Genomic DNA, 13820 nt, shown 5'->3' with positions numbered 1-13820 from the left:
ATCCAGGGTTGCTCCCACAAGGAGTAATGAGACCTCCATCTCTGGCCAGATCTACAACTTCAGAGAGGTCTTCCTTGAGGCTTAGTACTGGAGAGGCGAAAGGCTTCTCCAGTACAGTTGAGGTAAGAAAACACCACAGTTCTAAGAGTAAATGGGTCTAGAAAGACCCTGACTTTCTCTTGGAGTCCTTTCCAAGTATCATGGTACTGTGTAAACCTTCAATCTCATTGGTACCTTCTACAAAGAACCCTAAGCCTCCTATACTGCTGGATAAAGACAAACGCCTGGTACCGCAACCCCATTTGGTGCCACAGCACCGTTCGTTACCACACAACTTTAGATACCAGAGAGACTTGGCGATAGGGTTGCCAACTTTCTAATTGCTGAAAACTGGACTCCTCTCCAGCTCAGCCTCTTCCCCTGAGGTCCCACCCCCTCTCTGTCTCTTCCCCTGAGGCCCCACCCTTCTCTGCCTCTTCCCCCATACCCCATCCTCACTCACTTCTCTCTCTCCCCATCCCCCTTCCTCATTGCTTGATTCTCTCCATCTCCCTCTCCCCGCCACCTGGGTTTCCTCTGCTCCGGGGCTGGGATGGGAGCTACAGCCGGATGTGGAGCCTGCTTGCCTGCCCACAAGATGCAGGTAAGTGGGACCCCGGCTGAACAGGTCTGGCATGGGTTGATGACTAGGCTCCTCTTCTCCCCACCTGCAGTAATCAGACTTTTGGGGTCCAGTCAATACATCTGACTGGACACTGCCAGGTTCCCTTTTGATTGGAGAATCCCTGAGAGGGGAAATAGATCTCTTCTTCTGAGAAGATTTGGAGGAGGGCTATAAGGATTTCTCCTTTCTAGGAGAATGTTGCACCAAGATGGATGGACCTGTATAAACTCCTGGATACCAGTGCTGAGGGGGGTACTGACCTGGTTCTGAAGCAGGACAAAAGGAACACTCCATCAGAAGGATCGAAGTTTGACTTCTTGGTTATTCCGAGCCCTGGATTTTAGGGCAAGACAGAAGTTGCACTTCTGCGGAACATATGACTAGCCTAGGCAGCAAACACACTTGGAGTGTCTGTCACTGCATGGGATGGCCTCTTTACACGAGAGGCAGCATTTAAACCATGGTGAATCAGGCACGTCCCTCACAGGGAGGATTTCCCCGGAGGGAACAGAACAAGTCTCTATAACAAAAAATGTGTTTTTATTTTTTTTTTAAATTTTAAACAAATACTAAACTAATTACTACTAATAAACTAGCTAACTATTTAATTAAAGAGAAACTGTAATTTCTGTGATTGACAAGGACTGGACTTGCTAGCTCTGTGTCGGGCCAAGGCAGTTGAGAAGGCACTGAGGGGGGGTGGTTTGCCTGTGCAGTCTGATATAGCCTCAGTGCATGGCACAAGGATGCCAAAAGGGCATGCACAGGTTGAATGGACAATGCTAATGAAAATCTCCAGTTGAGGGCACATGCGCACCAAGAGTGGAGCACACATAGGGACACTAATCCAAGGAGAATAGCATTTTCTGTACAAGTGTCCCAGCCATCCCCCATTTCCATCTACTCCCATGAAACAACATACAGACTCCCTCCAGCAAGCAAAATAAATCAAATGTAAAATCAAAATAAAATGCTATGAGCTATGAGCCTAAAGCCACAACCCTTTGGATTGTAGAATTTGGTTGGGGCCTGGAAAGAAACTGTGGGTCTTAGGCGAGAAAAGATTGTATTGTTATGAAAACTGTTTTGGTTCCTGCCTTTCAAATTTTAGATCTCTGGGATGAGCAAATGTATTAGGATTTTCCTATTCTTCTGAGCACTATGGGCCAAATCCTGAAGCCAATAAGAGTTGTCCTGCAACACTTCAGGAACTCAGCGTGTGAGAGAGCACAACAGAACGTGCGAAGGAAGGCTGTCATCTATTATAGCATGCATCAGTGAAGGGTAAAGCACGCTGCACTAATCCTGGCTTTTCACGGCCTCCACAACACTAACAGCTGAAAAACAGATGTATATAACCTGCCTTTTACTTTACTACCATGCATGCTAAATGTGCTGCAGATGCTACTAATTTCTTTAGCACCTAATTTCTTGACAGGAACCATGCCTTCTGAAAGAAGGCAGCACAATGGCTACATGATTTCCAGATTATTCTTGGGCATTATGATTTTGGGGATCTTTCTAATCCATCATGAAACAAATTTGCAGATTATGTGTTGAAACCTGAGCTTTCACCACTAACATAAATGAGCTGATGCTAAACTACAGGGGTTAGAATAAACATTTGTAAGTGTGTCAAGGGGGAAAGTAGTATTAGAGGGAAAGAATGTGCACTAATTAACAAATGAAGGAGGGGATGAAATTAATGATGGCTCAAAAGTAGCTGCGATACCAAACTTTTAAAAAAAACTCCCCCCCACTGTATATAATCAGTAAATGAGGAATAACTAATGAAAAATCACTACTCATAATGAGCAGATAAGGGAATACTGTACTTGGAGATTGTGAATATATGCAGATCCATTAGTACAGATAATAGGAATCCCAAGACCCAGATCATGCAAACACTTACACACATGCTTAACTTTGTGCACATGAGTAGCTCCATTTAAACTAATGGGACTACTCATGCATAAAGCTGAGCAAATGCACGTGTTTGTAGGATAGGGATTTGGGTGCTAAAGGAGAGTAAATAATTTTTTTGTATCCCTGTGAATTATTTCTGAAATCCATGGGGAGCCAAGTTGATACCAGAAGTCTAGACACTGTTGAAGCAATATTTAAAAAAAGGAAGAGAAGTGATTCAAAAAACTACTGCCTGTAAGTCAAACTTCTAGTCCCAGCAAAATAATGGAACAAATATGAAGAAAAAAATCACTATCTAGAGTATAATTAAATGATGGAGCTTAGCAGCATGGATCTACAGTGAGCAAATTTTCACAGAGAAATCTAATTTACAAATTTTCAGACTGTCTTAGATTTCTGTGCACTGAAGGGTTTATACAAATAGTTATGATAAATACAAAGGTTTAAGTTGGAAGGAGGTTTCTAGTGTGTTGCTGTAAGGACTGGTGAGAGTAAACATCACCTCAATGAAATTCACGGATGGTACTTAAGTTTGTGAGACTTTTCCATACCCTCAGAAATATTAAAGAGTAAGTACAACAGGAGAAAAGAATACTTACCAACCGGGAGAGGAGATACAGCAGACAATTGCAAAATGGCTGCTTTAGGGCAGCGATTGCTTATATCTACCACATTTAAAGGGCCAGCATCTCCTCAAAAGGTATTCTGGGAAAAAAGTTCAACCTTACACTGGGGAGATTTGGTAAGATCCAGACATTCACAGAGGAATCAGTATTTTTGTGTAACAGACTATGGACCTGACCCAAAGCCCATTGTAGGCAATGGAAAGACTCCCACAGACATTGGCGGCTTTTGGATGAGGCTCTATGTCACGCATTCCTATTGCCTGCTAAACAGGTGTCTTACTGCAAGTCTCACAAAATGTTTAAAGCTATTAAACTCTACTACTAGTAGCAACCAAGGAACAGCTTGCTTGAATCTCTTTAAAACGATAGGATTGAATTTCACAAGGAAATGATGTGTAAAGTTTTACAATGAAGAAATTGTCTGTATAGGGCAGATTTAAGTGCTTCCATCTCCACTGTAGTTGGAGAGTAGATTCTAATTAAGGTCAGTACAGTTTGTATCCTGTACATGGAAGCAGATGTAAAGAGCTGTATGTATTGTGAAATGCTTTGCATATTTGACATTTTTGTTGTGGTGAAATAGAGTGTCAGTACACTGAAGATGATACATTTTCAATTCTGTATCTACTCTAAAGACTTCATTTGATATAAAAATAACTGTTTCAGTATGGTTTGGTGAGGTGGCACCTTCACTTGTATACATCAGAGCTGCAGCGTGTCACAATGAGGGAGTTATGTGTGTCTGAATACAAACTGAAAAGGAGGAGCTCTGCCTGTGATGCGAAGCTGCCTAGCCCCCTCTCACTTCCCCTGGATGGAAGAAAATCTCAGTATTTCTTACGGCTACATTTTGGCTTTTAGATCCCATTTGTACGATTTCCTAGGAAGGGACCAGGTCTTCCTATGTGTTTGTATAGCATGTAGTAGAAGGGAGACACTGATCCTGAGTGTCTGCCACAGTACAAATAATAAACAGTATTTGTTGCTAGAGTGGTATTGAAGCTGTTGCACCTGGGAAGGAGTGACTGAACCATTCTGCTTATATAGGGGCAGCATTCATTCTGCCAGCTGCCACTACATGCAGCAATGTTCCTTCCAGTTGGTCCAAAAAGAGCACTATGTGCTACCCGCATAATCTGTTTTGGGGCACCAGTCAGTGTAGCATGGGAGGGCTGTGACGTGGCCACCTCATGTTGAGGCTGAGGACCATCGCTGGGTTATCCAGGCCTCTCACCTCTTCTTTAATAGAACACTAGGTTATTCATCCTGCTTTCCTTGCAGCCACACCAGAAAAGACCAAATGCAACTCCCTCTGCACTTAGCAATTTATACTATGTACAAATGAGAAAATGGCCTATGTGAGAAGAGAACATTGCTCTGTATGGGCAGACCCCCGTACTTATGAAGAGCAGTTTGAAGTCACATGGCCTATTTAGGGAATATCTGTGTGTAAAATAGTACACAATCACTCAGAACTGGGACACGGGAGGGCTGAGGATGGAATCTGCAAATAATTAGTTTGCCCACCTAAGTAACATTATGACCTATAAATAGTAGTAACAATCACTATCCATTAATGTTGTGCTGTAAATGCCCATGATTGCCAAGTGGGACTAAATAGCAGAATAAATGGCCACACTGGGATACTGCCATTCACTTAAAAATTAGAGAGCTGAAAAAAAAAATGGGGAAAGTTTTAAGTGTAATTTGAACAATATTTGTGGTGGTGGCAGCACATGCTTGTTTCTTCACAGCAGGCAAAGATTACAGGTGGTCTATTCTGCAGCACTGCTCTTGCAGCCTGAAACTTCCAAAGCTGGGCTGGCTGTGAGGATAATTATCCCTTAAATGCTGCAGCCTCTTTGAAATTCACTTTCAATTCAGTGAGGAACGGAGAGGAAGTAATTATTTACAGAATGAACAGGTCTTTCTTAACCCAGATCTTATTTATAATGTTCTGTAGCACATCTCCAAATGTAACAGTGAACATAAGCTTTCATTGGTTTAGTAGAAATACTCCCTCTCTTTTAGCCAGCACAGTCTAGCCAGCACAGCACACTCCCTCTCTTTTAGCCAGCACTCCCTCTCTTTTAGCCAGCACAGCGAGTTGTCTTAACATTTTATTTTTCTCTTGTTCACTGATTCCCCCCCTTCACCCTCCCCCCCACTGAATCCACTGCCACATACCCTTCAAAAGCTTTTAAGCTGTAGATCTGAAAAGAACCTAAATCAGTCAACTGGTGATCAGCTGGCCTGACATATAGGTCATGCAGATTTCTTATTGGAACAGCAGTTTGTTCGTTTTATTCAACTCACCTGAGCATGAGTTTTCTTAGCAAAGCCATAAATAATGTGTAGGTGGTGTTTTCCAATTGGATATTTCTGTTGGTTCTTACATTCTATACTTTTGTTTTGGTGGAAGCATACAGAAATGAATTTTCTTGTAATTACTTTGAACCCAGAATAACATTTCATAAATTGCATCTGAAGAGGGGAAAGGTATGTCAACAAAACACACAGACTATGAAATATGATTTGATATGCAGAATATTTATGTGGTCCATTATTTATTGACTATACCTTGTCATATCACAGGACCTTTTGCTAGTTTCATTATTATTTCATTATTGGTTAAAAATGTTTTTTTTTTAAATCATGATTTTATTTTTCCATGTAATACATATCAAAGAATAAAGCAACACAGTTTGTCTGTGTGGTTTTATACCTATTGTAATATACAGTATTTTTCATTCACTAAGAGCCCAATTCTGCAAAGACTTGTGCACATGCTTAAGGTTGCAGGATTGGGGGCTTCATGAGAAATACGAGATCTTTATATAGTGGGGAAGAGTCTTCGAAATGGCTCAGTAAAAATTAAGTCAGTCTGTCATTGGCAAACTCATTGGTTACCTGAATATTCAACACTAATTACCCTGCATACAGAAACTACCCAAGAGAAACAAATGAATCTAAAAAAAAATTAAACAAACTAAAGCATAGAGAACTGGCCAGCATTCAGGTAGCTTAACCTAAGGAATAGCTAATTTCCAAGAGATTTGGAGAGCAACTAGAAAGTGCTGTGCCAGTGTCCCATGGGAACTGAGTCTGATTCAGGACTCCTGTCTGCTCAGAGTTCCACCATGCCAAGAACCAACTCCTCTCTTCCCTACCCTGTTCGCTCATTCAATGACAGCCATTTTCCACCTGTTGCTGAATCCCTTCTCCCTCCCTCAGACCAAGAAGCAGCAGCATATATTGCCATAGAGGCTGGTATTGACCACAGGACAGCTGCATACTGAAGAACAGATTGGCCACCAAAGCTGGCTGGGAAGTGGAAAAGTGGCTGCCTCAAAGGGTGGCTGAGGGCCAATTTCAAATGTTCATCGTGATAGATAGTTAAGGTGAGGGAAAGCCTCATTCTGGAAATAGTATTGGAAATGAGGAATCTGTGTAGGATGGGACATGTGTTGAGGAGGTGATTGATGTGCCCAGTGCAATTATATTTGTCCTCAATATTTCAGTATGACTTAGTAAGGACAAGTATATTAAGGTCTTAAGACTTGAAAATCTGAAGAGCCCCACAATGGATCTCAACTAAAATATTCTTCTCTTACATCCATGGATCTCTCATCACTGCAATGGGAGGAAAGGAAAGTATCAGAATAAAGATCTGACCCAGGGATTGGACAGCAGAGTTTTGCTTTAAAATATGTTCTTTAATTATTAAATCCATTGTAACATAAAGACTTTGTGGGATACTTTCTTTCAAAGGTACTTTTTTCAATCTCCCTGAGCATACTGAAGTCATTATGCAGTTAGCAGAGGTGTTTCTTTGCCCAGACAAACTTAGCACAGGTTACCCATTTCTATATGAGATAACAGATGATGCATTAATAGGTATTCCTGTGAAAACACATATGTAAGTGATATGCATCTGTATGTCCCCATGGCTTAAGGAGAATATACAGCTAGCAAAGCAGATGCAGCAAAACAGTCAGGCCAAGTAATATGCTGAACTATAAAACTTGTTTCTTTATTTCATTAAATTAACTAAAGGAAACATGTTGAAAGAATAAAACAAAACAGTTCAGTTTATTAACATATTTTACACACAGATGACCGACAGTAATTCCTTCTCTCTGAAAAAAAATTAAAACAAAATTGCCACTTGAATTTCCCAAAGAAGGTTTTGACAGAGACATACTATATGTTTAATGAGACATATACTGTAACTAAAGACTTGTATGTAAGGAAAATAGATAAAAACCAAGCAAATTTGACCATTGCTAAAAAGGCTTTTTGGTTATAAATAAAATTATTGAGAGGTGTTCTTTATTTCAACGGAAAAAGGACACTGGTGGAATTTTATAAACAGCTACATATTTACAGAGCTTTTCACCAGTAATGATAGTGGGCTTGATTCTTTAAGGTGTGGGGCACTTCCTGAGAAGACAGTGGGAACTGAGGGGGTCTCTGCACCTTACAGGATCAGGCCTTTAAAAGGATGACATGCCAGCAGACCTTCTAAGATGACAAGGTTGGAAATGCTGAAGCAACATGTTTAGGCTGCAATCCTGCAAAACTTACGTACATGAGTAGGCCCATTGACGTCAACAGAATTATTCATGTGCTTAAAGTTAAGCACATATGTAAGTGCTTGCAGTAACTGGGGCCTGGATGGAAGACTATTGCTTCTCATAAAGGAAGCAGAGGAATCTGCTATATTTACAATATACTTTACACTGAAACTAAGGGACATACCTTTGCATTTACACTTGAATTGATGTGCCCATGTAGCTTATGCTCCTGTATATGAATTTGACAAATAAGGTCAGGATCCTCAAAATATCTACCAAATGACAGACTCATCAAAGCATTTCTTTTCCAAAACCTTCTCAAGTCACACAGCTGGATGTAGTAGATCTCGATCTTTCAATAGTTAAATAAAATCAGAACCAATTTCTTGTGAAGATATTCACAAAAGAAATTGGATTTATATAATGTCTAGTCCAAGTTATTTTATTAGACCAGACCTCAGAGGAATTCCTTACAAGTTAAAAAAAAGATTAATATACAACTATATATTTGGGAGAGAGAAGAGAACTATATGAAACCACAAAACTTATTTTAAATCAACTTTAAATTGAACAAAAATGTTTTTCAAAAGCGTGAACTGAAGCAGACCTGTATCTAAAGATACTTTAATGGAACCCATTTCTTGTAGATGGTAATACACAACTTTATGTGAAGAAGCTCATTACCACAAAAAAAGAAAAAAAAAGCAACAGGCTTGTTTCCACTAGCAAAGTAATTAATAAAATCTGCTATGACGGTTGATTCTCTCTCTCACTCTCTCTCTCCCTCTCACTCTCACTGCAGATATTTCTAATATTAGAAATAAATCCTAAACTAAGAAAAGTCTCTAGCTCCTTTAGGAATTCTACTCCTTTTCTCTTCTTGTTTATATTTGTTTTACAATAATCCAGTTTCTATGTGTATGTATACTGACTTTATACAGTATAGTATAAATACTGTGCATGAGTACACATTTAAGTACAGTGCCTAAACTGGAGAGACAGCTATTGAGTTAAGAGAGATAACTGCTCACTAGGTCATTTCATATGTTCACAATGCTACATTTTCTGAAATAACAATAAAAATGTCCGGTTTCCTCTTTCCTTCCATTGTTCTGCTCATACATATTTTTCTTCCATTTACCTTAAGCAGCTGAAACAGCAAGGAACATTTTTGAACAACCTATAATACTCTTCCTGGATCTGAAATAAAAAGATGAGATTAAAAGACATGGCATACATTTGTTAACAGATTAATAAAGCCAGTGTTCCATTTTACTTGGTTTTAAAGATGTTAAATATTGCAGTACTGATTTTGGCATTAGGAAAAGACATTGAAGACTATATAATCGCAGAACACAGCACTGAAAAGTGAACAGTAAGCCCCAATTCGACCCTAATTGAAAAGAATGAAGAACAGATTTATTCAACCTTTCAAATTATTTCATAGAGTGGTTGCATTGTAATAATTTTTGACATTGAAATGCTTTGTGTTTAAAACCCTAAACCTGGGGGAAATATCTGAGAAGGTAAGAATTTGGGGTGAAATTCTGGCCCCACTGAAGTCAATGGCAAAACTCCCAGAAGGGTCAGGATTTCATCACTTGGTGCCATAGTGCATGATCCTGCAAACACTTACACACATGCGGAACTTCACAGATGTGAATACAACCCTGTTGATCTCCCTGGGCTAATTCACATGCATCCAGTTACTCAGGTGTGTAAATGTGTGCAGGACTGGGCTCCTGATTATGCAGCGATACATGAATATTCAGATGAAATATTTCCCACAGGAAAGATGGTACTTACTTTTCTAGATAAAACACAAAGAAATATGAAGATGAACATCCCTTGGAACGCATTGAAGATTGTAAAAAGATATGCAGTGACCACTGATCCCTGGACGACGTGGAGTACTCCAAAGATCCAGGTGGCCCCAAGAAGGAAGAGGAGAGCAAGAGCACCCCGAGCACAAGACCTAGGCGGAAGAAAAGCATTGCCGTCTATGTGGTGACACATGTCATTTTCTTTCCCTAATCCCTCCTTTGAACAACGAATGCTTTACAAGTCACTTCTCATTTGCAAAGGCCTGAGAACGTTTAGCTTTTTGCAGTTACACGGTGTGCACTTTAGGTTGTGCTCTAGTACTGCTGCAGGAATATGCTGACACTCATTGTAGAACAGTAAAAGAGTCAAACTGGATGGTTTTAAAACACTGGCTTTCTTAATCTTCAAATAATTTTTCTCTGGTATACTGCAGTGCCGTATGATTTGATTTTAAATCTACTGTGAGTGAAATTCCCCAAGGTAAAACATATGTCTGTTATGAAGTATTCGCCATCCAAAACCAAGAAAAATGTACAGTATGTTCTTAGGTCAGCACATATGCATGACATCAAAGGGATCTTATGGCTCCCTCATCAGAAAATGGGGCCGGCAGGAAAACTATATTCTCTCTTTAAAAAAAAAGGAAAAGGTTTTGCTTTTACAACACAAATAACTTCACATAGTTCCAGGTCAGAGTATTGCTGCCTTAATATTCTATAAATTGATTGGCTGTGATTTTTTTTTTTTTTTTTATTGTACAGCTCCCTCTTTGACTCCAGCAAATTACAGTGTGTTGTCTTGGAAATGAAACCACTCATTACTTCCTCATTCATTCTTAGCCCACTCATTGCAGGACTTAAAGCAGAAGACATTTTTAGCATTGTTTCTCTGAAAATGAATAATTTTCGACTTCATTAAAACCAGCTCACTACATGAAGCTATGAAGGATGAGGAATAAGAGAAAGTAATCAATCAAACAATTTCTAAATCCTAACTATAAATCTTGGGCAAGGCATTGAAACTGCAGGAGTGTTTCTAAGCAACACAAACAGTAAGTTGTTTTCAATGTTCCCTGTAGTACACTTCAGCTTTTCCTGCACAAACGGTTTTCAAGGTCCCTATAAATCAGTTTTAAAGAGAGTGAGTTGATGGAAAAATCATAGCAGCATGCAAAGTAAAAATCCTGGGGAAGGAAAAAAATAAAAAAAGAAAGAAAGAAACACTGAGCCTCATTGTACAATTTCTTCACAGATAAAATGACTCTCTGAGAACTCGATTTCTTCTTCATATATTTATTATACGTCTCTTTACTCAGGGAGAAATCTTTCAGTACTGATTCAGGCAAAACTCAGGAATTCCTTTTTTTGCCTGAGGAGGGGCTGCAAGATCAGGTGCTTAAAAAGGAGAATTAGTCCTTTAATCCTTACCATCAGCCGTTAACTTCTTCTTTATAAAGGGCCAGATTCTGATACTCACGTTGTGTAGTTCTTGTATGCTCTGCAAGCTGCCCCATTCACGTCAGTGAGACTATTTGAGGAGGAAGGCACTGCTCAATGTGAGCAAAAGTGACAGAATCTAGCCCAAAATAAATTGAATGTGCTAACAGAGAATTAGTTTTCTTTCTACAAAACATTTGAAAAATCCTCGAGTAGGCAAATTCCTTATTTTTGGAAAGATCACTTAATCTCTGATTGTATGTAAAGTTATGGAAGGTAGAATGTGTGTTAAAAGGGAAACTTACCTTATATTTTCATAACAGCTAACTTCTGGCTTTAACATTGCAGTGTGTCGAAATACTTTGTAAATAATCACCCCAAAAGCCAACAAATTAACCTGAGGAAAAAAAATTGTTTGGTTTTTAGTTCAGACCAATGTGCAATATCAGTGGTGTGTTTAAATTAAAAACAAGTCAGATAAAGATTTCTGTGTACATGGAATTTGTTGTTGGGGGGAAAAAGCCTCTTTCTCATCCACTTATATTAAAAACAAAATGATGAGCCCTGTAATAAAGAATGATCAAACATGCCTGTAATTCTCTCTCACTTCAACAGTATCACTTACAGCAGCCTGCAAATGTTTTTATTGATTTCATTGGGAAATCTCTGAGATTTCCTGATCAGATTTTTTCTCCTCACTGTATGTGTGTGTATACATAAATAAAATCCCACATATTTTTCATTATATATTGATAAAATATATGCCTTTTATTGCCAAGTAGCATTTAATGACATATACTTGGAGGTCTTTAGCGTGTGCAAACTTTCAAGCGGAATGAAAAACGTAGAGGTTTACACAAAAATTTCAAAAATAACTTTAGTTGAAAAGTTCCTTGCTGGCTATTGTGTGTTATATTTATGTTTGTTTGACTGGGGAATAATATTTTAGTTATTTTGGGACCTGTTTTGTGATGATGGCGCTTTATTTGTGGTTGAAACAGAAAAAAAAGAACTAAAAAAAAAGAGGTTTCACAAATGATGCTCAATTTGCTTGCTTGGCCAGGCTTCACTGAGCTTTCATGTTTAAGTTTCTACTACATTCCTCTTACAAGATGTATGGGTTTGCGGTCTTCCTTTTTTAAATTTCCTATTTTGGTTTGCAGCATTTAACATCAGCATCTATTAAAAATGCTAATAAATGAAGCAAGTTTCATCTGGTTGTCTTCCAGATTCTATTTGTAGGTGCTTGTGGGATTACAGCTGTAGATGAATAGAATTAATACTTCCCTCATTTGTTTCTCCAGATTGATTGTGTATTATTTTCCCCCCTTATCTTCCTTTTTTAAAAAAAACAATACAGTATAAAAGTGTAGCATCACTGTTAAAGTATCAGTTTAATTTTTTTAACATTTGTTGTGTATGGTCTCAGAACATTGTTGATTATGTTGTGGGGGGTATCAGGTATGTTGTTAAATGCAGGCTCTGCTTTAATTAGCCTGCTTTAATACAGTAATAATGTATTTACAATTTGATAAGACAGGAGAGAGAGCTGATTAGTAGTTTAGGGAATTAATTCTTCACTGAATACCTTACACTTGCACAGATCATGAGAGATTTTCTGAAGCTACTTACATTTAAAATTGTAATCTACAATATCTCCTAACCAGCAATTTTTCAAAGTTAATTATAAGTAAGTCAGTAGTTTTGATAATTATATGCAGGGTTACTCTTTATCATATACTTGCTGGTGAATAATAGATCAATTAACTTGGTATATACAGTGTAGTCTGCATAGCCACGCTAATGTATTTATTAAAATGCTGTCTAAAAGGTAAGGTAAAATGGGATCAAAATACCATACACAGAGAATACACACTGTAGTTTCTCTACAAAGTGGCAGTAAGATTGGAAACCTTTGAGTCAGGATACAAAGCATGTGGCCTAGTCTCCTTTCTATGGGCCTGTTCCACTGATGGGAAACTGCCTTTTCTATTTACTTCAGTGGGCTTTGTACCAGGGCCTATGGGCCAAATCTTATTATTCCTTGCCCATACACAAAAATAGCCTGAGAGGTGAGGGATGGAGCAGCCCACAGGGAGTAACTAGGAAAAAGGTGTGTTGGTCAGGGAAGAGTCCATTTCCCTGGGTCCCAGTGGGCATCCCCTACACGGACTATTTACTCTGTGTATTGCGCAAGGTAATAGGTTTAGCCCTCTTCATTAAAGTAATAATCATTAATTCTAATAATCTGATTCATCAATGAATTCTAATGGGAATAATCTGTAGCATCAAGGGGATGGGTGAGGTTAACACTGGTTTCACTGGAGTCTGCCATCAGAAACCAGTTATTATACTGTATGTCTCAAGTAGCCTCACAGGAGGTTGTGCTACAGGATAATGTCTGTGAGCTTTACTTCTGAAATACATGGTATTTTGCAAGAGTTATTAAAATCCTAAGTAGGTTTTTACCCCATGTTCTAACATTTCCAAGCACTATTCATAAAATATAATGAGCCAAATGCATAGGCTTCCTTTGCAGTATGTATAATAAAGTGAGCGTGCTCAAAACAGTGACTCGTATGCAAAATTTTCAAACCCTACCAAGAAACTTCATGGATAGCAGCTTTGCCTGTTAGAGGACCCAAGAGTAGGAGATAACAAAATATTTGCAATTGCCCCCAAAGAGCCACACTTTTTCCAAGTAAGGAAGGAATTTACAGTATGTCTTGCTATAAAGTTTGTTTTCAATATAATTGGGAGGCTGAAC

At 38.8% G+C, this 13820-nt stretch overlaps 1 protein-coding gene across 5 annotated transcripts in view; it reads right to left on the bottom strand.

The window, feature by feature from the left end:
• Positions 1-5788: 5788 nt before the first annotated feature.
• ADGRL4 (adhesion G protein-coupled receptor L4) overlaps positions 5789-13820 on the bottom strand; it is a 98625-nt gene continuing 90593 nt past the window's right edge. For 4 of the 5 annotated variants that reach the window (XM_067538596.1, XM_067538597.1, XM_067538599.1 and 1 more), the window contains 3 exons: positions 11359-11450; positions 9600-9768; positions 5789-8993 (listed from right to left, as the gene is read on the bottom strand). In XM_067538596.1, coding sequence (XP_067394697.1) covers positions 8931-8993; positions 9600-9768; positions 11359-11450 — 324 coding nt within the window. In that variant the 3' untranslated portion in view covers positions 5789-8930. The remainder of the gene's footprint in view (positions 8994-9599; positions 9769-11358; positions 11451-13820) is intronic. The other variant, XM_067538600.1, reaches the window with a different exon arrangement.

The sequence above is a fragment of the Emydura macquarii genome, unplaced genomic scaffold (assembly GCF_026122565.2).
Source record: "Emydura macquarii macquarii isolate MOO-44397 ecotype Brisbane River unplaced genomic scaffold, CSIRO-AGI_Emac_v2 contig_480, whole genome shotgun sequence".
NCBI classification, from domain to species: Eukaryota; Metazoa; Chordata; order Testudines; family Chelidae; genus Emydura; species Emydura macquarii.
This window is presented reverse-complemented; position numbering and strand designations above follow the sequence as displayed.